Here is a 23,518-nt window from a genome sequence, read left to right as displayed (position 1 = left end):
GGCAGAAGCTAGGAAGGCAGATGGCAGCTAGCCCAGCTGTCAGCATGAAGCAGAATTCAGGGTGCTGGGGGACCTGCAGTGCTTTAATGAGGGATCTGGACCCAGCCCAAATCTGGGGAGGGGGATGCCTAGCAGCTGTGGGCAGTGGCAGACCTGGCCTGGCCTGTGGCGTCTCCAGGTGAATGGGGCTCCTGTCTAGCCTCAGCCCCAACCCAGAAGTGGAGTTTGGGGACCACTGCACCAGGCCCTGGGCGGGGTGATCAGCAATTCCCTGGCATAGTGCTGGTGGTCCATTTCACAATTCTGTTCCTGAGAGCCCTGGGCTGAAGCTGAAGGTAGGTAAGGGACTTCCTTGGGCCCGCTTTAGTAGGGAAATAGGTATTCCAGATCTTCGAGCTTCCGCATATCCTCCAGCCCGATGGACACCGTTTTCCTCTGGGGTTCCTTGCGCTGCACAGTAATCTGGATGGGGTTGTTCTCAGGGAAGCTGTTCAAGTCAGTGGCCACGGTTGCAAACTGAAATAAAGCAAAACCTCTCAGAATTCCTTCCCAGACCTGACCCTACCTCAGCTTTGTTTGCCAAATGGGGTCTTGCATGGCCTTACCACCTGTTCATGGACACCCAGAACAGGTACGGACCTATGCCTTCCCTGTAATGTGAGGTTTCCAATCACAAGGCTGTCTGTCCTCAAGCCTTCCCCCACACCCCTGCCTACTCCCTTTTCTTTGTCCCCCTTTCGCCTTTTCCCTGTATTTCTCTCAATGCCCTTCACTTTCCTGGCCCACTCAATTCTTGGTACTAAGCTGAAGAATCCCAAAACTAATGGCCTTGGGAGCTGAACATTACAGAGATGCTGATGAATATACTAGTTTGCATTCCCAGTGCACCCTGGAGTGGCTTAATCCTTAAGCCTCCCAGATGAAAGACTAGAATTTGTGCTCATTCTCCTAGGCAGAAAGCCAGCAGGAAGATGAGCCATGGGGGCATAGTGGTGTCCCCAGCCTCCAAAACCCCTGGCTCAGACCTCTCCCTGGCCCACCCCCCTCACCGGGCCCTCTTCTCCCAGGGCTCACTTTGTAGGGCTTGCACCACTTCCCCACCCCAGCTGTGTTAGCTGCACGGACGGTGAGACAGTAACTCGTGTTAGGCTTCAGCTCCATCAGCTTGACGGTGGTGCCCAAGATCTTGTTGAAGATCCATGGGCGATTCTTTGCCTTGGGTGGCTCATTATCATTTGTCTTGGCCACTTCCTGCAACAGGACCTGGTAGAAACTGACCTGCTGCTTGCCCAGGGCATAGGTCCAGGAAATCTAGAGGAAGAGAGCCCCCCCACCCCGCCAGGCTTCCTCAGACCTGCTCCAGGCTGTCCTCCCCTCCCCTTCCACCCTCAGCCATGGGTCTAAATGCCCCACTCCCATCCCCTGCCCCTCTTGGGGCCAAGGCAGGTCTGATGGAAGGTGTAAGGCACTCCCGGCCTGCAGCATAGGTGACTCTCCCTGGGCAGCCCCACCCACCTCAGAGTGTGCCCCCATCCCATATTTCTCCAAGACTAGTTGGGAGGGCCCTTAGAGATCATCTTGTCCATCTTGCTCATTGCAGATGAGGCTCAGAGAGGGTGAGTGGCTGGCCTGTGTACACACACAGCACCAGAGCCAAAGTTCAAACCAGTAGCTCCAGAGCCCACATACTTTGTGCTACAATAGTGGTTGCCACACCTGGCTGAGGAGCTCAGGGAGTTTTTATAACACTGCAGATTCCTGGCCCTGCTGCCTCCTGTCTGGTTTCCTTCTCCCCTCCATCCAGGCCAGTGGTTCTCAAAAGTGGATGTGCATCAGAATACCCTAAAGGACTTGTTAAAACAGATTGCCAGCCCCCATGGTTTCTGGTTCAGTAGGCCTAAGGTAGAGGCGGAGAGGACGAGAATTTAAATTTCAGGGCAGCCCCGGTGGCCCAGCGGCTTAGTGCCACCTTCAGCCCAGGGCGTGATCCTGGGGACCCGGGATTGGGTCCCACGTCGGGCTCCCTGAGTGGAGCCTGCCTCTCCCTCCTCCCTCTGCCTTTGTCTCTGCCTCTCTCTCTGTCTCTCATGAATAAATAAAATCTTAAAGAAAAAAAAAAAGCATTTAAATTTCAAACACGTTGCCATAGGATGCTGATGCTGTTGGTCTGAGAACCACACTTTTGAGACACTGCTCATCTGGGACTTCCAGATTTATCTTCCTAAAATACAGCACAAATTGCATCCACCACCAGATACAAAGCTTTGCAAAAGCTGTCTGTCCTCTATTGCTTACGGAAAAAAATCTGTAAGGTAGCCTAACATTGTAGGACCTCTGAGTGGATACAAATTCTCAGGGCCCACCCCAGACTTACTGAATCAGAATCTCTAGGGATGAGGCCCAGGAATCTCCTTTTTAACAAGATGATTGGATGTGCAGGCACAGAAAAGTGCGAGAAACCCTAGATTGGGACCCGGCTGTGTGCTCCCACATTTTCCCGCCTGTGAGGCATTGCTCTTGTCAGCCCCTCCATGGAATGCCATTCTCCCATCTCTAGATGTTTAAATCCTCCCTGTGTGTCCCAGCTCAAATGTTACCAAAGCCACCAAGCTTTTTCCTGCACCTGGATGTAATGTTTCTCCCTCTGAATTCCTGGTGGCACTTGGTCTGAGCTCTTCCTACAGCACCACACCCATTCCAGCTGGCACTGGAGTTCCTACCAGACATGGCTTCTCTCCTGAGCCAGGAGCTCTAGGGTAGGATGCAGGTGGTAGGCACCTTCACACTCCCTACGAGCTTAGCTCAGAGCCTGGCACACGGGGGCGGCCAGGAAGCCCTTGCTGAATGCACCAAGAGGGAAACATACCACAGCCGTGGAATCGCTGACTGTGTGTTCACAGATGAAGGGTGCCTCCGGCACATCCATGACCACAGAGGACTCTGAGGGTGTCGACGAGGTGTCTGTGTCCAGTTCAGGGTTGTCAAGGTCCAGCAGGCCCCCAGGGGCCATTTGAGACTTGGATTGGTGGGGGCAGAGGGCCAGGTCCTTCTTTTCTGTATCCTTGCCAATCGAGGAGAAGCTGAGTTTGTTCAGCTCGCCCTCTAGCATCCCTGCAAAGAAGCTGCTGTTGGGCTGGGTCACAGCCAGTTTGATGGGATTCAGCAAGGTGGATGAGATGGGGGAAATGCTGGTGTCGTCAGAGCTGCATTCAGAGTCCTCCACTGGCATCGGCTTCCTGAGTGGGAGGGAGACGGGTGAGCTGCTGAAGGAGGCCACACCAGCCCACGCAGCCTGGAAGCTCCTCGAGGGCAGGCCTTGTACCTGACTTGCCAAAATCCCCAGCTGCTTTGAATAGCTCAGAACATCCATACCACCCTGTAGCAGGGCATCAAAACCACCAGTGCACCTATTAAGAAATAGATTCCTGGTCCCTGCCCCACTTTGGGACGAGATCTTTAACAAGATCTTAGGATAATTCTGAGGCATGTGTTCAGAGCACCGTAACTTGAGACACTGCTAAAACCTAAAGTCCTTCCAAAGTGGAGTGCAAGTACCTCTGGGGAAATGCCCAAGCCAATCTAGCAGGGTATGGAAAAATATCTAAAAGTATCCAAAAGAAAAATAATTAAGCCTTACTAATATTCACTTTCATGGTTTAACAGTAATTACTGATTGATTTACTTAGGTTTTCTAACATTTAGCAATATTCATTAATATGTGGCATGTAAAATTAACAATACTCTGCATAGATTTACATATATTGGGATAATTGCTCAAAACCTTTTTCTTCCATTCTAATTTTGTTAAATTATTAAATATTTTAGACCTATACAAGATAATCAAGAGTAATACATTAGCAGGGACATAATATACATAATATACAGTATGAGAACTATAGTTAATAATATTATATTGTAGGGACACCTGGGTGGCTCAGTGGTTGAACATCTGCCTTCGGATTGGGGCATGGTCCCGGGATCCAGGATCGAGTCCCATATCAGGCAGGGAGCAGGGAGCCTGCTTCTCCCTGTCTATGTCTCTGCCTCTCTCTCTCTGTCTCTCATGAAAAAATAAATAAAATCTTTTAAAAATGTATTGTATATTTGAACTTACTGAGACAGCAGATTTTAAAAATTCTTATCATGGGCAGCCCGGGTGGCTTAGCAGTTTAGCGCTGCCTTCAGCCCAGGGTGTGATCCTGGAGACCCGGGATGGAGTGACGTGGGACTCCTGCATGGAGCCTGCTTCTCCCTCTGCCTGTGTCTGTTCCTCTCTCTCTCTGTGTCTCCCATGAATAAATAAATAAAATCTTTTTAAAAAGTAAATAAAAATTCTTATCACAAGAGGAAAATCTTTAACTGTGATGACAGAAGGAATCTGAACTATGCAACCACCTCCCATACACACATCAAATCATGTACACCTTACACTGATATGTTATATGACAATTATATCTCAAAACTGGAAAAAATAAAACGAATATATGATAAAGTGAGGAAATCAAGATTGATATATTAAGCTTCCACTTAGCCACTATCCAATTTCAGAACTACAGTCTCACCATTACAGTTAAAGCTCGCTGGACACTTCTGTCCCCACCCCACTCTGTATCCTCCCGCTCCATGGTAACCAGTAGAGTACATTTCAAATTTTGTGTTTAGGGATGCCTGGGTGGCTCAGTGGTTGAGTGTCTTGAGCATCTGCCTTCAGCTCAGGTCGTGATCCCGGGGTCCCACATCAGGCTCCCTGTGAGGAGCCTGCTTCTCCCTCTGCCAATGTCTCTGCCTCTCTCTCTGTGTCTCTCTTGAATCAATAAATAAAATCTTTAAAAAATTTTATGTTTATCATTCCATGTGTGTCTCCATAGGTTCATTAGAGATGTCCACTATCCTTAAGCAACATCTATTATTTTGCCTATTTTAAGACTTCACATAAATAAATTCATCAGCAGCTCATTGTTTTTTTTTACTCCACATTGTTTTTATTTTATTAAAAGATTTTTTTACGTAATCTCTCTACCTGCAACATAGGGTTCAAACCCACGACCCCAAGACCAAAAGTCACTCCACCAACTGAGCCAGCCAGGTGCCCCAACACTGTTTGTACTGATACATGTAGCTTTGGTTCATTTTAACTGTTGCACACTTTTCATTACATGGATATTGGTATTGTTACCAATTCTTTGCTACTACAAAGAAAAACCTTGTACGTGTTTCCTTACTATTTAATTTTGTGTTGTTTACTGATAAAGAATCCAAAAAGTTTGGCTTTCAAATCTTTTTTTTTTTAATTTTGACCCAACGTAAGAAATACATATTACCTAGTATACTTAAACATACACATAAAACCAAAACACGGGGCTCCTGGGTGGCTTAGTCATTTAAGTGGCCACTCTTGAATCTGGCTCAGGTCATGATCTCAGGGTTGTGGGACTGAGCCCCCCAGCAGGCTCTGCGCTTAGTGTGAAGTCTGCTTGTCCCTCCCTCTTCTCCCCTGCTCACATGCTCTCTCTCTCTCTCTCTCTCAAGTAAATGAATAGAATCTTAAAAACAAACAACAACAACAGAAAAAAACAACTATGGGCGCCTGGGTGGCTTAGTCGCTTAAGTGTCTGTCTTTGGCTCAGGTCATGATCCCACATTAGGCTCCCTGCTCAGCGAGGCATCTGCTTCTCCCTCTGCCCCTCACCCTGCTCCTGGCTCTCTTTCTCTCAAATAAAAATATTTAAAAAAACAACAGCCAATGAAAACACATTTCACAAACCAGTACTTACTCTGTGATATGCTCTGGAATTCTTTTTTTAAGATTTATTTGCTTAAATAATCTCTACACCCAACGTGGGGCTTGAACTCACAACTCTGAGATCAGAGAGTTGTACACTCCTCCAACTAAGCCAAACAGGCACCCCTGGAATGTTCTATTCTTTTATTTCATTTTTATAACACTGGTCTCCATTAACTAAAATGAGTTCCTGACCCATTAATGGATCACAACTCCATAGTTGAAGAGCAGTGATAAAGCAAGAGCAGTCACTGGGCCGTTAGGGACCAAGTACCTTGACCAAGGTCACATGGTGAGTTGGAACTAGACCCAAATCTTCTGAGTCCCATCTGCCTCTGGCATATTCTGGTTCCTCTTCTCTGGTTCCTGCTCCATTTCCCTGGCTGCTCTGGCCAGATCCAACAACCAATACACCTCCCCTACCACCAGATACCTCAATCCAGGCCAGCCACTGGCTTCATAGGTGATGGATTTGCCAAATTTTTCTTGAGCTCCAGCCCTCCGAGAAATCCTGATCAGCCCAAAGCTTCTAGGCTAGCCTTTGGTAAAGTAAACATTTGTAGATGACCCCTCATCATGGATGGTCCTTTGTAGGCTGAAGAGTCTGAGCGTTGATGTCATTTATATTTCAGATTGTCCTAATGAATCCCTATTTTATTATTTTTTTAAGATTGAAAAAAATTTAAACAATCTGTACACCCAATGTGGGGCTTGAACTCACAACCCCAAGATCAAGAGTCACATGCTTTACTGACTGAGCCAGCCAGGCATCCCATGAACCTCTATTTTATTTTTATTTATTTATTTATTTATTTATTTATTTATTTATTTTAAAATTTTTATTCATTCATGATAGGCACACAGTGAGAGAGAGAGAGAGGCAGAGACACAGGCAGAGGGAGAAGCAGGCTCCATGCACCGGGAGCCTGATGTGGGATTTGATCCTGGGTCTCCAGGATCGCGCCCTGGGCCAAAGGCAGGCGCTAAACCGCTGCGCCACCCAGGGATCCCGAACCTCTATTTTATTTTATTTTTTTAAAGATTTTATTTATTTATTCATGAGAGACACAGAGAAAGAGAGAGAGGCAGAGACACAGGCAGAGGGAGAAGCAGGCTCCGTGCAGGGAGCCCGATGTGGGACTTGATTCCGGGACTCCAGGATCACGCCCTGGGCGGAAGGCAGGCACTAAACCACTGAGCCACCCAAGGATCCCGAACCTCTATTTTATATTCACTTATTCAAAACAGCAGTGCTAGGGCACCGGGGTGGCTCAGTTGGTTAAATGTCTGACTCCTGATTTTGGCCCAGGTCATGATTTATAGTCGTGGGATCAAGCCACATGTTGGGCTCCCCAGGAACCCACTTGAGATTCTCTCTCTCTCTCCCTCTGTCCCCTCCCCCCACTCACATGTGTTCCCTCTAAAATAAATAAATAAATAAATAATCTTTATAAACACACCCATAAAACAGTAGTGTTGATTGAAGTGGAGGCAGAAAGCAGCTAAGCATTGAGCTATATGCTGGACAAAAATCTTTATGATCTTCATGACAGCCCCCTGGATGGGTGTTAGCCCCCCCATTTTTCAAATGAGGGACTGAAGATGCTTGATCGTAATTAACTTGTCTATAGTCATATACCTAAGTGGTAGAACTTGGATTTGAATTTGGGCTCGTAGCCCAAGACTTTCCTACCACACCATGACATTTCCTACAAGCATGTTATTTTATCTATCCCTGCTTACTTACAGGTCCTCTGACTGGATGCCACATCCCCTTCAAGTAATCAAGAGTAGCTACATAGTTTGTGGGGCCTCTTCCTCAAAATTATTAAGAATTTCAAAAACAGTGACAGCCCCCTCTGGCTCCTCAAGGTGTCCTGCCAGCACAGACCATGCTGTATTATTCTTGCTTCTTCCTAACATCCCCCAACACACATGCCCCAGGCTGAGAGCGCCTTGAAAGCAGGTGGTGTGTTTTTCAGCTCTGCATCCCCAGAACTTGACATTAGGCCAGACACCTGGCAGATGCTCAGAGTTTTGTTGAATGAGCTAAAGAGAACCCAGAATCACTGAGGAGGAACAGTAAACTTCATGCTGAAAGTAGGCAGACTATAGGGGGGACACAATCAGGCAGGCAAATGCACCAAAAGGGAGGAATAAGGAAGAGGCACCATCAGGGAATGGAGTGGGTTGTCTGTATGGGGGTGTGTGGGAGTGGTGAGGACCATAGCTAGACAAAGCAGGAGAAGTACCGTCCACAAAGCTCTGACTAATCCCAGAAGGCCATCTGGAGTAGGAGGCCTCCAAGCCTCCAAGAACTGATTTGGGATCAGGAATCCATAGTGCAGGGGCACCTGGGTGGCTCAGTGGTTGAGCGTTTGCCTTTGGCTCAGGTCATGATCCTGGGATCCTAGGATTGAGTCCCGCATCAGGCTCCCCACAGGGAGCCTGCTTCTCCCTCTGCCTATGTCTCTGTCTCTCTCTGTGTGTCTCTCATGAATTAAAAAAAAATAAATCTTAAAAAAAAAGGGCGGGGGGGAGAGGGAATAGTGTGACTTCCGCACATGCTCTTCCCAAGGAGTCCAGGGATGGGTTGTGACAGGTGGAGGAAGCATCATTGCTTCTTTAAGCTCCTCTCCCCGCCCCTCTCCTCTGGCCTTAGGAAGGGGAAAAAGGACCAGACTTGGGTCTTACGGTAGATTGATGGCATCTTCCTGCAAGAAGTTAACCAAACTGCCCCTTGCAGTAAGTGGGAGTCCTTTGGTAGTGACGGTCCTGTTCATAGACTTGGGGTTTGGAAAGGGCTTCGACATTTGATTGAGTGCATTCAGAACGTTGAGGGTTTCCTTCTTCAGCATAGCCTCCTCCCCATCTCCCACTTTACATAGCGTCTCTGATGCCATCTCGTTTGTTTGGGACCACAGCCGTCACTACACAGCTGACAGGAAGCAGAAAGAAACTGGGAGCAGCGGACCCGCCCTTAGTTAGCGTGGGATGGGGATGCAATGAGCTGACTTCATAATCATCACTGAATGTAACAATTAGGGGCCAGCCTCCCCCTTGAGCTGAAGCTGCTGCTGCCCAGGGCCAATGTCAGGAGTGGGCTACAAGGGACAGACTACGTCACCCTGTGGACCCGTTCTGGTTCTAATGCTCTGTGATTACTGCAGCCCTGCCCCTCTCTGAAGATCTGAAAATGCTAACCATCTGTTCCCTTTGGAGCTGCTCTGGGAAGGAGGAGCAGGGTGGTGAGAGAAGACTCCTGGGTGCAGTGGGAGGTGGCAGGGGCCCTGGGAGACAAACGGGACTGACATGGGTCTCTGGGAGTGGGGGACTTTGTCTCTAGAATGCTGAGACTCTATATCTGGAAATCCTAGGCAGCAACCCCCCACTATGTCCCTATGCACAGGGAGAGTCCAGATGGCTCATGGGGTTCACAGCCCACATACAGCCAGGTTTTACTGCTAGAACTCTTAAATGTGTTGCATCTTCACCCGAAAGTGTCTTCATGTGTTGAGTGACAATGGTGGGTGCTGCAGAGGAATACAAATAGGGCCCAGGCATCTTTCTGTTCTCCAGGAAACCACCTTACCATCAGAAAACCTACACGCAACTTCGGGAGTAGGATGAGCGGCTGTCTACACCACACTGGCTTTTCACGCGTGTGGATTTGTCTCCTCTAACACTGGCTCTGCACCTGCAGGTTGTCTAACCTTTGGCAAGCGCCTTGACGGGCCAAGCCTCAGTTTCCGCCTCTGTGACATGTGGATAAAAACAGCCCCCGCCTCAAGGAGGGTGAGGAGGTAACCCAGTCAAGTTGCTTTAGGACTTCCAGAGGACGAGGCAAAGCAGAGGACATTTTAAAATGCCACATCGTATTTTTTTTTTTTTATGTTCCAAGTCACCAGGGTTTTTGTTGTCTTATTCATCCAAAAAATAATGTGTTTTTTTTTTTTCTTCAAAAATAGAAACGCAGATGCCCTCTCTGCGCTCTGCTGCTTCCCAGCACCTGCCACCCAATCTGTAATTACCCGGTATCTTCGATTCCTCTTGGCTGTCCTCGTCACTAACAGGGAGGCGTCTCGGGCAGGGAAGGTCGGTCGGGTAGAAGGCGGACGCGCAGCGCTTGGGACAGAAGCGCGCGTGGGGGGAGTCGGGTGGAGGTGGACGCGGGCGCGGGGGCGGGGCCAGTGAAGGGGCGGGGCCATGCCGGGGGCGGGGCCATGCCGGGGGCGGGGCCGGGTGGCTCTGGCCCGCGTGGGGCTCCGCCCCCATCGCCCTGTCGCCGCGCGGCCAGCAGGTGACGCTGCAGGCCAGGCCCTGGCGCCTGGAAGGCGGAAGCGCGGCGGGCGCGGCGGGACCCGGGCGAGGACCCCGGAGGCCGCCCCCTCCGTGCCAGCGCCGCGCCCACCCTGCAGAGGGTGGCCCGAGAGCCCCGAGCCCGGCCCCGCCGAGCCCCCGGGCGGCATGGGCGTGCTCAGGGCCGGGCTGTGCCCGGGCCTCACCCAGGACACTGTCCTGCAGCTGAGGAGCCGCGGGGTCAGGACAGGTGACGGCGTGCGCGCCACCCAGCCGGGCCCCTCGGTGCGCGTCCTGCCCCGCCCCGCCCAGGCCGGGAGGCAGGCGGGGTGCGGCCAGCCCAGCGCCCCCCTGCCCAGGGCTGGGTGCCGGCCGCGCCAGGCCCTGGGGCTCTGTGCTTCTGCCTAGGCCTCCCGCCCGCCCGAGCCTGCGCGCCCCGAGCCTGCGCGCCCCCACCCCGCCCGCTGCGTGAAGAGGCGAAGCCCAGCGTGGGAGGCCCCAGCCTCCCTTCCTGCGCGTCAACCAACCACGTGTGTTTTGTTTTCAGTGGTGGACCTGGCTTCTGCAGACCTGGAGGCCGTAGCCCAGACATGTGGCTTGTCTTACAAGGTGAGCTGCTGAGCTCCACTCTCCAGCCCTGGCTGTCTCTACGTGCTCAGCCCTGAGCCAACGGAGCCAAGGGTTCCCAGAGGTTGATAAGTAGGGTGGTGGAGCCGGTGAGACCCTGGGATGCCCCCTCCTCCGCCTGCCCCGTACTCTGGGCTGCTTTGGGTTGAACCAGTGTCCCTGGCGGCACCCTGAGTTGCTCCTGCCCCTTCCACAGGCCCTGGTTGCCCTGAGAAGGGTGCTGCTGGCTCAGTTCTCAGCCTTCCCCTCCAATGGCGCTGATCTGTACGAGGAACTAAAGACTTCCACTGCCATCCTGTCCACTGGCATCGGAAGGTTTGTATGTGTACTCGGGGAAGACGGCCAGAGGCTGGAGGACAGGAGTGCCTCCAGGGAGGCCTTTTACATTTGAATCTAGAGAGCAGGGTTTTTCAAGCAGCGATGAAGGCAACATGGACAGATGGTCAGGACCTCTGAGTTCTCTTACCCTAGAACAGGGTTTCTCCACTTCACACTTCTAACACTTGGGAATCTGTAATTATTTGGTGGGGGAGGGAATCTGTCCTGTGCATTATAGGATTTTTGGCAGCATCTCTGGCCTCTGTTCACCTCCGGTCTCCCCATGTTGTGACAATCAAAAATGTCTCCAGATGTTACCAAATGACCCCAAAAGGGGCAAAATTGCTTCTGGTGGAGAACCCCTATTCTATAACACAAGACGTCAGTTATTTCATTATTATTCAGCAGATCAGATGGAACCACTCCTCTGACCTGCTTCCCACTTAAGTTTAGGGCAAGAGAACAGGGCAGGACTGACACTCGCTGAGAGCCTCCTGGGTGCCAGCCGCTGACGTCAAGTTATGAAATCTCTTCAGTAACCCTGTGTGTTGTGATTATTAACCAAACTTGAGTTTAACCCAAGAGAATGAGGGGCAAGGAGTGGTGGGAGGCGCCCTGGGATACTTGATCAGAACCAAGTGTGTTCCCCATACTCTGTAGCAAGAGGGATCAAGAGAGCTTCTGCAGAGAACGAGTAGTTACATCCTGCTGTGTCGTTTGCAGAGGGAAAGAGTTGGAAGACAACAGCCAGTTTCTGGCCAGGGGAGTCTGACCTCTTTCCTGGCTTGTTTGTGCAGAAGTTGATGAGGAACTCTGCCGCCAGCAAGGCCTCTGGATCGGTTTGGCCCTTGCTGTTTTCCTAACACATTCTCTTGGCATGGTTCATACAGCACGGCCCTTGGTCTTCCAGATGGGGGTCCGAGTCTGTTATCCATCAAGCACTGTGTGCCCACTAGGGGCCAGATATGTGCAGAGGACTGGTGTACGAGTGTGGCATGGCTCCTGCGCTTAATGAATGTGGGGTCTGGTGGGTAGACAGAAGAGCAGGTAAGCAGGAGAGATGCATAAACATGTGTGGAGGCAACAGAAGGAGGGACTGGCCAGAAGCAGACCTGGCCCTCAGGCTTAGAGAGCTTGTGAAACCAACATAGGCAGAGGAAAGGTTTAGGGAGCAGTCAAGTGGTAAATGGACTGGACTGCTGCTGCAGTGGGTCTTTGCAAGGGAGATCAGAGTGGTTCCACGAAGCTCTGTGGAGGAGGCAGGACTTAGGCATTGAAGAACAGATGGGCCTTCTCTGAGTGCCCACCGAGGACCCGGCACCGTGCTTATACTTCATAGCTCATGATTTCATTTGTTCTCCACAACTGCCAATGAGCACAACAATTAAACTCAACTATTGGGGTGGGGGTGGGGGGTGATACCTGAGTGGCTCAGTCAGTGGTTGAGCGTCTGCCTTCTGCTCAGGTATGATCTCCAGGTCCTGGGATTGAGCCCCACATCAGGCTACCTGTTCAGTAGGGCGTCTGCTTCTCCCTCTGCCTCTGCCTCCCTTCACTTGCTCATGCTCTCTCTCAAATAAATAAATAAATAAATAAATAAAATCTTAAAAAAACAACAAAACTCAACCATTGGAAAGATGAGGAAACGGGCTCAGGTTAAGTGGCTTGCTTCAGTTCAGTCAGCTGGTGGCCAACCAGGTACTTGAGGTCATATCCATCACACTCCTGACTCTGACTCACCTGCCCTGTTCCCCCCCATCCCCACCCTGGGGAGGCTTTAATGCAAAAGAGAGCTGTCGACATGGGGCAGAGGTGTGCAGGGTGGACCGGACTAGAGAGACTTGCAGAGACAGGCTGAGAGAGAGCTGGCAATGGTGGGGTGTGTGAGTCCAGTCCAGGGCAGGTGACAGCAGAAAATGTGTTGAAAGAGGTGCAAGAAAAAAAGAGAAAACAGGTGCAGACAGGCCTTGCCACCTGGCAGGATATAGGTGTGAAGAATCAGATGAGACACTAGGTTTCTAGCCCTGCTCACAGTGTTCTGTGGACACTTAGTGGATGTAACTTTTAAAAGAGAGATGGGGAGTTATGTAGTCAAACATTTGGGAAATGCTTCATTAACCCAAATTAAACTAGTTTTTTGGTTGTAGGCCATCTCAGAGTCTGATGTGCACCATGAATCTTTACAAGGACAATAGAGCATGAAGTGTACCTTGCAAGAAGCTATATCGACTGTGGGAGATAGGTGGTTCCCTGAAGGCCAGAGCTATGTCTTGTTCATCTCTGTATCTCCCTCATTTTATTTTATTTTTTTAAAGATTTAATTTATTTGAAACATAGAGAGTGAGAGAGCACAAGCAAGGGGGGCAGGCAGAAGGAGAAGCAGACTCCCCACTGAGCACAGAGCCCAGTGAGGGGCTTAATCCCAGGACCCCAAGATCAAGACCTCAGTCAAAGGCAGATACTTAACTGAGCCACCATGTGCCCCTGTATCTCCCTCATTTTAGGGTAAGACCTTCAGGAAATATGACATTTTTAGGCCATGTTGGAATGAATGGCCAGAAAAAAAAAAAAAAAAGAAAGAAAAAGAAAAGACTAAAAGCCAATTCCAAGGGAAAGGTGAGGATAAATCCCAGAAACCAACTGTATTCAAAACAGGTGGTGAGACCCCAGTGTGGTTTTGCTGCAAGAGACAGGCGGGGGTCTCTCTCTCCTTGATGACAGTGATGTGCCGAGTTAGAGGTGGTTGGTAGGAGGGTCCTCTGGGTGGTAGGAGACATGAAACAGGAACACAGGTGAGAAGTCGGCTGGTGTGATTCTGTGTGTGTGTGTGTGTGTGTGTTGGGAATTCCTTAAGCAGCGTGGTCCTCACAGCCAAGAATGAGGTTGATTCTTGTCTGGATAGTCAATGCCAGTTGGTTAGACCAGAATCATTAGAATCATCAGCTGAGCCCTGAGTCAAGCTCCCTGCTCAGCGGGGAGTCTGCTTCTCCCTTTCCCTCTGCCTCACCCTTGTGTGCACTCGTGCTCTCGCTCTCTCTCTCTCTCAAATAAATAAATCTTTTTAAAAAATAAAATAAAATCTTAAAAAAACAATCCAATCACTGGGGGAATCCTTAAACACCCCAAAGGTCATGCCTCCTGCAGACCAATTAAATCATTCTCTGAAAAAAAAAAAAAAAATCATTCTCTGGGGATGGGACACAGGCACCAGTAGTGTTTGAAGTTTGCAGATGGCTCCATTGTGAAGACATGTTTGGGAACCACTAATACAGGCCTCTTTCAAAAATCCTCTGGTATATATATAAAAAAAAAATCCTCTAGTGATTTATTTATTTATTATTATTTTTAAAAATATTTATTTATTTATTTATTCATGACAGACACAGACTGAGAGAGAGTGGCAGAAAAATAGGCAGAGGGAGGCAGAGGCTCCTCACAGGGAGCCCGATGTGGGACTCGATCCCGGGTCAGGACCTGAGCCAAAGGCAGGTGCCCAACCCCTGAGTCACCCAGGTGTCCCCCTCTGGTGATTTTAATATGCAGGCAGGACTGAGAATCATTAGTATAGCCTCATGGTTTTCAAACGTGAGCATGCATCCAGATCACCTTGAAGCCTTATTGAAACTCGGATACATTCTCCAGAGTTTCTGATGCAATGGGTGCAGGGGAAGGGGGGTTAAAGTTTGCATTTCACACCAGTTCCCAGTGATGCTTTTGGTCTGGGGACCACACCAGGAGAACCACTGCTATCATGGAGCTAGGACTGTCTGATCTCAATGGGAGAAGCCACAGGGCTGGAGTGGTGACCAGAGTGTTTTGACTGGCAGGGACCTGTGCTTATAATCATGGAGTCCTTGGAACTGAAATTGATGGGGTTTTTTCTAAGGTGCTCCTTGGCATACACAGAAGTATCATGGAAGGTCTTTGAGAATAATTTTAGGATCCCATGAGGGTGCTTGCAGGCCTGGAAAAGGGATGTGTGAGGTCAGAACACTGAGCCATTGGTATGGGCTGTGGTTTAGGAGACGCTTCAGCCCACAGGTTGGGCAGAAAGTGGAGTGTGGTTAGTGACTTATTTCATGGTAGTTCAAGGACAGAATGTGGACTAGGAATTGGCTACGTCTTGAATTTATCCAAAGGCTTCCACAGCCAGAGCATCAATGATACAGGAATTAAGTGGTACTGTTCTATCACTTAATTCTCTGGGAACATTCATTGTATGTCTCCTGTGTTTCCAGCACTGTGCCAATGTCCTTGCCCCAGGTGCTCTGGGCCAAATGGAGAAGAGAGACAAAAACAAGCACATAGAAAATAATCACCAACTCCCAGGACTAAGTGAATTCAGTAAGGCCGCAGGATACAAGATCAGCACATAAAAATCAATTGCATTTCTATATACTCAAAACGAACATGTGGAATAGGAAATTAAAATGTAATACCATTTACAGTTGCTCCAAAGAAAATGAAATACTTAGGTCTAAATCTAACAGCAGGTATAGGAGCTGTATGCTGAAAACTAAAACTTACTGAGGAAAGAAATCAAAGATGACCCAAATAAATGGAGAGACACACTGAATTCAGGGATTGGGAGACTCAGCATAGTAAAGATGTCAGTTCTCCGCAAATTGCCCTATAATCTTAATGCAGTTCCTACCAGTCTCAGCTGATTTTTTTTTTTTTTTTGTAAAAATAAGGCTTATTCTAACACTTAAATGGAAAAGCCAATGACCTTGAATCACTAAAATATTTTTTAAAAAGGATAAAGTTGAGAGATCCCTGGGTGGCTCAGCAGTTTAATGCCTCCCTTAGGCAGGGCGCAATCCTGGAATCCCGGAATTGAGTCCCACATCAGGCTCCCTACATGGAGCTTGCTTCTCCCTCTGCGTGTGTCTCTGCCTCTCTCTCTCTCTCTCTCTCTCTCTCTCTCTCTCTCTCCCCGTGTGTGTGTCTCTCATGAATAAATAAATAAAATCTTAAAAAAAAAAAGGATAAAGTTAGAGGAATCAGTCTGCCAAACACGAAGGCTTACTTATAAAGCAGTAATCAAGACAGGTGTGATATTGGCTAAGCAAGAGAGATACAGGTCAGTGGAGTCACATAGAGAACCTAACAATAGGGATCCCTGGGTGGCGCAGCGGTTTGGTGCCTGCCTTTGGCCCAGGGCACGATCCTGGAGACCCGGGATCGAGTCCCACGTCGGGCTCCCGGTGCATGGAGCCTGCTTCTCCCTCTGCCTGTGTCTCTGCCTCTCTCTCTCTCTCTCTCTGTGTGACTATCATAAATAAATTAAAAAAAAATTAAAAAAAAAAAGAGAACCTAACAATAGATCCACAAATATGTCAAATTGAAATTTTTTAAGTAATCCCTCTACGTAACGTGGGGCTCAAGCTCACAACCCTGAGATCGAGTTACATGCTCCTCCATCTGAGCCAGGCAAGTACCCTAAAACTGTCAAGCTTTTAGAACAAAACAGAGGGGAAAATCTGAGAACTAGAGCTAGGCAGAGAGTTCTTAGACTTGACACCAAAAGCATGATCAATTGGGGTGCTTGGGTGGCTCAGCGGCTAAGCATATGCTTTCAGCTCAGGGTGTGATCCTGGATCATGGGTCTGGTGATCGAGCCCCACATTGGGCTCCAGTAGGGATCCTGTGGTCCTGGAATCAAGTTCCGTATCAGGCTTCCCACAGGGAACCTGCTTCTCCATCTGCCTGTGTCTCTGCCTCTCTCTGTGTGTCTCTCATGAATAAATAAATACAATCTTTTAAACAAAACAAAACAAAATCATGATCAATTAAAAAATAGTTGTTAATAAAACTATAAGATTAAAAATGAATCCAGATTTAAAATTTTTGCTCTGAAAAGAGGACAAAAAGACAAGCACAGAGTGGTTTCCCCACAGAGTGGGGAAAATATTTGCAAACCACATATTCAACAAAGGACTTGCATCTAAAATATATAAAGAATTCTTTTTTTTATAAGGATTCTTTTTTTTTTAAGATTTTATTTATTTATTCATGTGCGACACAGAGAGAGAGAGAGAGAGAGCAAGGCAGAGACACAGGCAGAGGGAGAAGCAGGCTCCACGCAGGGAGCCTGGTGCGGAACTCGATCCTGGGTCTCCAGAATCACACCCTGAGCTGAAGGCAGCGCTAAACCGCTGAGCCACCCTGGCTGCCCAGTTTAGTAGTTTCTTATAGTTTAGTAATTTCTTATAAAATTAACATGTGCTTGCCATACAACCCAACAGTTGTGTTTTTTGTTTTTGTTTAGAGAAGGGGGAGAGGGGCAGAGGAAGGGAGAATCTTAAGGAGGCTCTATACCCAGCACAGAGCCCTATGCCAGGCTTGATCTCACAAGCCTGAGATCATGAGCTGAGCCAAAATCAAGAGTCAGATGCTTAACTGATTGAGCCACCCACGGACCCCTTTAAATTTTCTTTTTAAGACAAGGCATTGGGGGTCTCTCTCTCTGTGTGTGTGTGTGTCTCATGAATAAATAAATAAAATAAAATAAATAAAGTTGAAAAAGTGACGAATTATGGGAAATGCTATCAAGGAAACCTGTAGGGGATTAAGATAGGCAATAGAAAGAGGACCCTTTGATGGGTTGGCAGAGACCTCTGTGGAAAGTGATCTTTAGGCCAAGAGTGAATGGATGGACCTTGGAGCCATGCCCTCTTTCCCTAGATATGTTCAGAACCAGTGCTGGGAAGGAATGTCTTACTTTTCTTGGTTCCTACTCCCCTCTGTCCCCACCAGTCCACTGGGTTGATTCTCTTTCTTCCTCTTCTTTCATCAGCCTGGACAAACTGCTTGATGCTGGTCTCTACACTGGAGAAGTGACTGAAATTGTAGGAGGCCCAGGTAGTGGCAAGACCCAGGTACATTTGTGGCCAGCAGCAGGTGGCCATGGGGTAGGGAAGGGGAGGGGAGAAGAGGGAGGAGGTGGTGGGTAGCACCAGATCTGTGTGTGTGTGTGTGTGGTGGGGGGCGGCTTCTTCTAATGTACTTGTGATTCAGAGAGAAGATAAGTGGTGAGGAGTTGGGCATGAACTTCGCCCATTCGAGTTGCTGGATCCTGGACAGGATTTGGTGGGGAGCTCCCATTCTGGGCCCTCTTTGGGGGCTCACTATCTCCCAATGCCTTGTCCCTTCAGGTATGTCTTTGTGTGGCTGCAAATGTGGCCTATGGCCTGCAGCAGAATGTTGTATACATTGATTCCAATGGAGGATTGACAGCCTCCCGCATCCTCCAGCTACTTCAGGCCAGAACCCCAGATGAGGAGGTGCAGGTAAGGGGCAGGAGGGTTGAGTTCCCTTGAGGTTCTGATGTAGAAAGATGCCATTATTCCTTAGAGTGCAAGAATTTTAGCTGTTTGGATAGTCACTTCTGAGTTTGAAACCTATTGTTCTTAGTACTTCCTGAATTCTTTAAGTGTCCCCTGTTATAACATTAGCCCAGCTTGGATGCTACCCACACTGATCTTCCAAGGTGACCTAGCTCCATGCACACCCTAATTCATAGCTGGCAAACACCCAGCATCTGTGTTTCCTTCCCATTTTTCTTGCCCATAGCAGACATTCCTAATCAGACAGAGCTCTGACTTGGCTTTGCAGCTCAGCCCCCAGACAGCCTCCACTGTAACAACTGGCCCAGTAGACAGACCCATTTACCATCTTGTACTGGAGTCCTTACATCTAGGTGTCTCATTTTGCTCAGCTTTAAAATCCCTCTTTGGGGGCACTTGGGTGGCTCAGTTGGCTAAGCATTTGCCTTGGGCTCAGATCATGATCTCAGGGTCCTGGGGTCAAGCGCTGAGTTGGGCTCCCTGCTCAGCAGAAAGTCTTTCTCCCTTTTCCTCTGCCCCTCTCCCAGCTCGTTCTCTTTCTCAATCTCTTTCTTTCTGTCTCTCGCTTACTCTCTGTCAAATAAATAAATAAAATCTTCAAAAAAAATAAAATCCCTCTTTATCTTACTTGAGCCCCTGCTCCCTCTTACCCAAAGCCCCTCCTTCTCTTTCCTACCTCTTTAGGCAGGAGCTCTCCAGAGGATCCAGGTAGTTCGTGCATTTGACATCTTCCAGATGTTAGACGCGCTACAGGACTGCCGAGGCACTCTGTCCCAGCAGGTGAGCCTGCTGTCCTGCCCCTCCCTGCTTCACCCAACTTGCTGGGGCTATCTGTATGTGGGCAGATGTCCTACGGCTGACTGTTTGGAAATGCAGATGTGCAATCTGGTGACTCCAGCTGTGCTTGCCACCTCCAGGATGGGATTCCTGAATGCTTAATCATTCCTGAGTGCCTCTTGTTTACTTGCCCATCTTCCCCACTAAACACTAAGGCGCTTGAGTGCAAGGATCACGTCATTCATTTCTGCATTCATCCCCCCACTGGATCAGTGAGGATTACTTTCAGCTGCAAGTAATAGTCTGTCTGACAGGTACTTGAACCTTGAGGACATTTAATTATCTCACGTGAGTCTGGAGGTTGGCAGGTCCATGGTGTCAGGGCTCTAGGTTGATGTGTCTGATTCTCTGGCTCTTCCCCCTCATAATTGCAAAGTGGCTGCTATAGCTCTAAGCACTGTGTCTTCATACATCAACACCCATATTTGGGGCAGTACTAGATGGCCCCTCTTCTGTACTTAACCTTTTTATCGGGATAGAAAAATCTTTCTGCAAAACCTACTAGTAGACTTCACCTTACATCTAGTTGGCCAAAACAGAGTTTTAGGTGTATCTTAGCCTAGGGTTTAGGCCCATCTTCTATGATGCCAGATTTTTCTTTCTTTCTTTCTTTCTTTTTTTAAGATTTTATTTATTTACTCATGAGAGACAGAGACAGAGAGAGGCAGAGACACAGGCAGAGGGAGAAGCAGGCTCCATTCAGGGAGCCTGATGTGGTACTTAATCCTGGGTCTCCAGGATCAGGCCCTGGGCTGAAGGCGGCACTAAACTGCTGAGCCACTTGGGCTGCCAATATGATGCCAGATTTCTGCCCAGTACCGGAACACATCCAGAATCCTGTTAACAAGGAAGAGGGGGGTTAGAATGGCATTTGGGTTGGTACACCACTACACCACTACACATTTGGGTGCTTAGATAGGATTTGGTGCACTGATTTACAGGTCATTAGATTTGGAAAGGCATCTTAGAATAGTTCAATTCATGTTAAACTTTCTCTGACCCCTATGGGCATATCCAAAATTGTATATAAAATAAATGATTTTTATAAACTTTAGAACATGTAATAGTTGAACAGATACTTACCATAGGAGCCGTAGCTGGTTATGACCCATGTGTTTTGAGACCTGAAGTAGTCTTGATCTAATCCAGTCCTCTCATTTCTAGAGATGAGGAGAGTGAGGGCCAGAGATGTTCAGTAATTTGCTTGAAGTCACTACATAATTAGGATAAGAACTAAGCTTATAATGCAAATCTCTCAACTCCCAGATTAAATGACTATATTTTTTTTATTGGAAGATCATTATGATAGTATATAGTCTATTATTGCATAACAAGTTACCACAAATGCAATGATTTAAAATAACATATTTGCTACCTCACAGTTTCTGTGGATCAGGAATCTGGGCATGGCTTAGCTGGGGCCTCTGCTTAGGATCTCAGTAGTCTGTAATCAAGATGGCAGCTGGACTGTGTTCTTATCTGGAGGCTCAACTGGAGAAGAATCCAAGTATAAGTTCACTCAGATGGTCATCAGGATTCATTTCCTAATGGGCTCAGTGTCTTGCAGGCAGGTGTATCCATGCTGTCCACTGTCCTCTGCCATGTGGCCCTTTCCATTGGCAGTTCATAGCATGACCACTTGCTTCATCAAGACAGCACAAGAGTGAGAGAAAAGGGCGCCTGGGTGGCCCAGTCAGTTAAGCGTTGGACTTGGGCTCAGGTCATGATCTCAGCATCCTGGGATAGAACCTGGAGCTGGGCTCCCTGCTCAGGGGGGAGTCTGCTTCTCCCTCTCCCTCTGCCCCTCCCCTGCTCATGCGCTCGCTCTCTCTCCCTCTCATATATATATATAATTTTTTTTAAGATTTTATTTATTTATTCGTGAGAGACACACAGAGACAGAGATACAGGCAGAAGGAGTAGCAGGCTCCATGCAAGGGAGTCCGATGTGGGATTCAATCCAGGGACTCCAGGTTCACACCCTGAGCCAAAGGCAGACGTTCAACCGCTGAGCCATCCAGGAATCCCTCTTTCTTACTTGTTTGTTTGTTTGTTTGTTTGTTTAATTTTTTTGTTAAAGATTTTATTTATTTATGAGAGACACAGAAAGAGAGGCAGAGACACAGGCAGAGGGAGGAGAAGCAGGCTCCATGCAAGGAGCCCAATGTGGAACTCGATCCTGGGAATCTGGGAGCCACCCTGAGCCAAAGGCAGACGCTCAACTACTGAGCCACCCAGGCGTCCCTCTCTTATTTATTTATAAATTAAATTTTAAAAAAAAGTATGAAAGCAAAATGCACCATGCAGTTTCATATAATATAGTGTAATCTTGGGAGTGATGTCCCATTGCCTTTGCCTTATATAGCCTAGTCAAGAGAATGACATTCCAGCACATTTGACACCATATTAGTCAGAAGCAAGCCACAGGACTCACTCTCCGTTGGGGGAGGGGATTATACAAAGGCTCAAATACCTGGAGGGTGGAGATCAAGGGGCCGCTTTAGGGTCTATCTGCCTATCAGATGACCTGATATCCACAGTTACCAGCAGTGCAAAGGCTGGCTGCCTGTCTGCATTTTAGCCAGAGATTTCAACCTGCTCTCCCAGAGTGAGGAAGAGCTAAGCTGATTTCAGTTTTAGCTTCTCTCTTTTCTGCCATCCTCTCTCTTAGACAAGCTGATGCCCGAGAGTCAATAACTGGAAGATGGAAGAAGACATGCAAAAGATAGACCAGATAATGCTGAATATTCAAGATTTGGCTAGTGTGAAGTAAGAAAGTTGTAAAAACAGAATCAGCAAATGAGTTGGACATAAGGAGTAAGGGAGATTAGGTCCAAGAAACTAGGGCGACGCTAATGCGTGTGTGGAGACAAAAGATTATGGTTTTAACAGATGGCTGTCTATATAGTCTGTATTTGGAACTGCTTTAGATGTGGAAGATGAGGCCCTAGAGGCATGATCTAGAAGGAGACTGAAGTAAAGAGAAGGCTAACACCTTCAGCACAGGAAGTAAGCAGAAGAGGGAGAAGAGGAGCCTGGCAAAACAATGGGGAGCTGGCCATAAGGAGATGATGGCTAAGAAAATTCAGGACTGGGGGTGCCTGGGTGGCTCAGTCAGTTAAGCATCCCACTCTTGATCTCAGGGCAGGTCTTGATATCAGGGTTGTGAGGTCAAGCCCCGTGTTAAAAAAAAAATCTCGGGGCTCCTGGGTGAGTCAGTCAGTGGAACATCCCACTCTTGTTTTCAGCTCAGGTTGTAATCTCGGGGTCCTGGGATCAAGCCCTGCTTTGGGCTCTATGCTCAGCATGGAGTCTGCTTATCCTTCTCCCTCTGCTCCTTCTCCTGCACATTCTCTCTCTCTATGAAATAAATAAAATCTTTTTAAAAATCTTTAAAAAAAAATTCAGGACTGGAGGTCTGGCTGGCTCAGTAGGTAGAGCATGCGACTTAATCTGGAGGTTGTGAGTTCAAGTCCCAGGTTGGGTGTAGAGATTACTTAAAAATAAATAAAGAAAACTTCAGGGATCCCTGGGTGGCGCAGCGGTTTAGCGCCTGTCTTTGGCCCAGGGCGCGATCCTGGAGACCAGGGATCGAATCCCACGTCAGGCTCCCGGTGCATGGAGCCTGCTCCTCCCTCTGCCTGTGTCTCTGCCTCTCTCTCTCTCTCTCTGTGTGACTATCATAAATAAATAAAAAAAGAAGTAAAAAAAAAAAAAAAAAAAGAAAAGAAAACTTCAAAAAAGAAAGAGAGAGAAGGAAGGAAGGAAGGAAAGAAAAAGAAAGAAAATTCATGACTGGGGCCACAGAACTTGTAACAGGGATTTCTCAAATTTTATTATTTTTGGCTATCTGTGATGCCCTGTGATTTAAAATCCCTCTATCGGGCAGCCCTGGTGGCACAGCGGTTTAGCGCCGCCTGCAGCCCGGGGTGTGATCCTGGAGACCGGGGATCAAGTCCCACATCAGGCTCCTTGCATGGAGCCTGCTTCTCCCTCTGCCTGTGTCTCTGCCTCTCTCTCCCTCTCTCTCTCTCTGTGTTTCTCATGAATAAGTAAATAAATAAATCTTTAAAAAAATAAAAATAAAAAATAAAATCTCTCTATCAAAATAATAATAATAATACCACCCCTCTATCCACCCAAGGCTTCAGTAAAATATGTTATACCTAGAAACGGAGATGGGGGGAAAAGACCTTAACTGAAATTCCGTGATGCTTGCACAACTATATTTGAGGCTGAGGAACTTATTTCTTACCCATTTCTGATAGAGGAGCAAGCTTGTCCTGTAACGGACGACCCCTAGAGG

The 23,518-nt window shown here is 48.0% G+C and overlaps 2 protein-coding genes and 2 long non-coding RNA genes across 7 annotated transcripts in view; 2 read left to right on the top strand and 2 right to left on the bottom strand.

The window, feature by feature from the left end:
• Positions 1 to 62: 62 nt before the first annotated feature.
• Positions 63 to 8,741, bottom strand: FNDC8 (fibronectin type III domain containing 8). The gene is made up of 4 exons (XM_077852211.1): positions 8,477 to 8,741; positions 2,867 to 3,236; positions 1,075 to 1,311; positions 63 to 516 (listed from the first exon to the last, which is right to left on the bottom strand). Exons 1-4 carry the CDS (start codon positions 8,683 to 8,685, stop codon positions 364 to 366), a joined length of 969 nt encoding a protein of 322 aa, XP_077708337.1. The 5' UTR covers positions 8,686 to 8,741; the 3' UTR covers positions 63 to 363.
• Positions 8,326 to 9,927, top strand: LOC144286130 (uncharacterized). The gene is made up of 3 exons (XR_013354222.1): positions 8,326 to 9,030; positions 9,362 to 9,585; positions 9,751 to 9,927. It is a non-coding gene; the product is annotated as an uncharacterized LOC144286130 (long non-coding RNA).
• Positions 9,928 to 10,120: 193 nt separating this feature from the next.
• The window catches only part of RAD51D (RAD51 paralog D), a 17,837-nt gene continuing 4,439 nt past the window's right edge, over positions 10,121 to 23,518 (top strand). The window contains exons 1-6 of one of the 4 annotated variants that reach the window (XM_077852210.1): positions 10,121 to 10,331; positions 10,629 to 10,690; positions 10,905 to 11,023; positions 17,826 to 17,907; positions 18,184 to 18,318; positions 19,060 to 19,155. In XM_077852210.1, coding sequence (XP_077708336.1) covers positions 10,250 to 10,331; positions 10,629 to 10,690; positions 10,905 to 11,023; positions 17,826 to 17,907; positions 18,184 to 18,318; positions 19,060 to 19,155 — 576 coding nt within the window. In that variant the 5' untranslated portion in view covers positions 10,121 to 10,249. The remainder of the gene's footprint in view (positions 10,332 to 10,628; positions 10,691 to 10,904; positions 11,024 to 17,825; positions 17,908 to 18,183; positions 18,319 to 19,059; positions 19,156 to 23,518) is intronic. The other 3 variants (XM_077852209.1, XM_077852207.1, XM_077852208.1) reach the window with 3 other exon arrangements.
• The window catches only part of LOC144286131 (uncharacterized), a 19,195-nt gene continuing 15,535 nt past the window's right edge, over positions 19,859 to 23,518 (bottom strand). The window contains exons 3-5 of the long non-coding RNA XR_013354223.1: positions 20,588 to 20,703; positions 20,296 to 20,425; positions 19,859 to 20,049 (exon numbers count right to left, since the gene is read on the bottom strand). This is a non-coding gene — a long non-coding RNA (uncharacterized LOC144286131). The remainder of the gene's footprint in view (positions 20,050 to 20,295; positions 20,426 to 20,587; positions 20,704 to 23,518) is intronic.

Source organism: Canis aureus, chromosome 16 (assembly GCF_053574225.1).
Source record: "Canis aureus isolate CA01 chromosome 16, VMU_Caureus_v.1.0, whole genome shotgun sequence".
Lineage (NCBI taxonomy): Eukaryota > Metazoa > Chordata > Mammalia > Carnivora > Canidae > Canis > Canis aureus.
The sequence above is the reverse complement of the archived record's forward strand: the minus strand, read 5'-3'. Positions and strand labels throughout refer to the sequence as shown.

Bases quoted from the DNA above. Each gene is read 5' to 3' on its own strand.
- FNDC8 (XM_077852211.1), bottom strand. From the start codon at position 8,685: ATGGCATCAGAGACGCTATGTAAAGTGGGAGATGGGGAGGAGGCTATG. The intron at 1,312-2,866 runs GTATGTTTCCCT...CTCTTCCTCTAG, and splicing joins TCAGCGATTCCACGGCTGTG to ATTTCCTGGACCTATGCCCT. The intron at 517-1,074 runs GTGAGCCCTGGG...GCTTTATTTCAG, and splicing joins AGTGGTGCAAGCCCTACAAA to TTTGCAACCGTGGCCACTGA.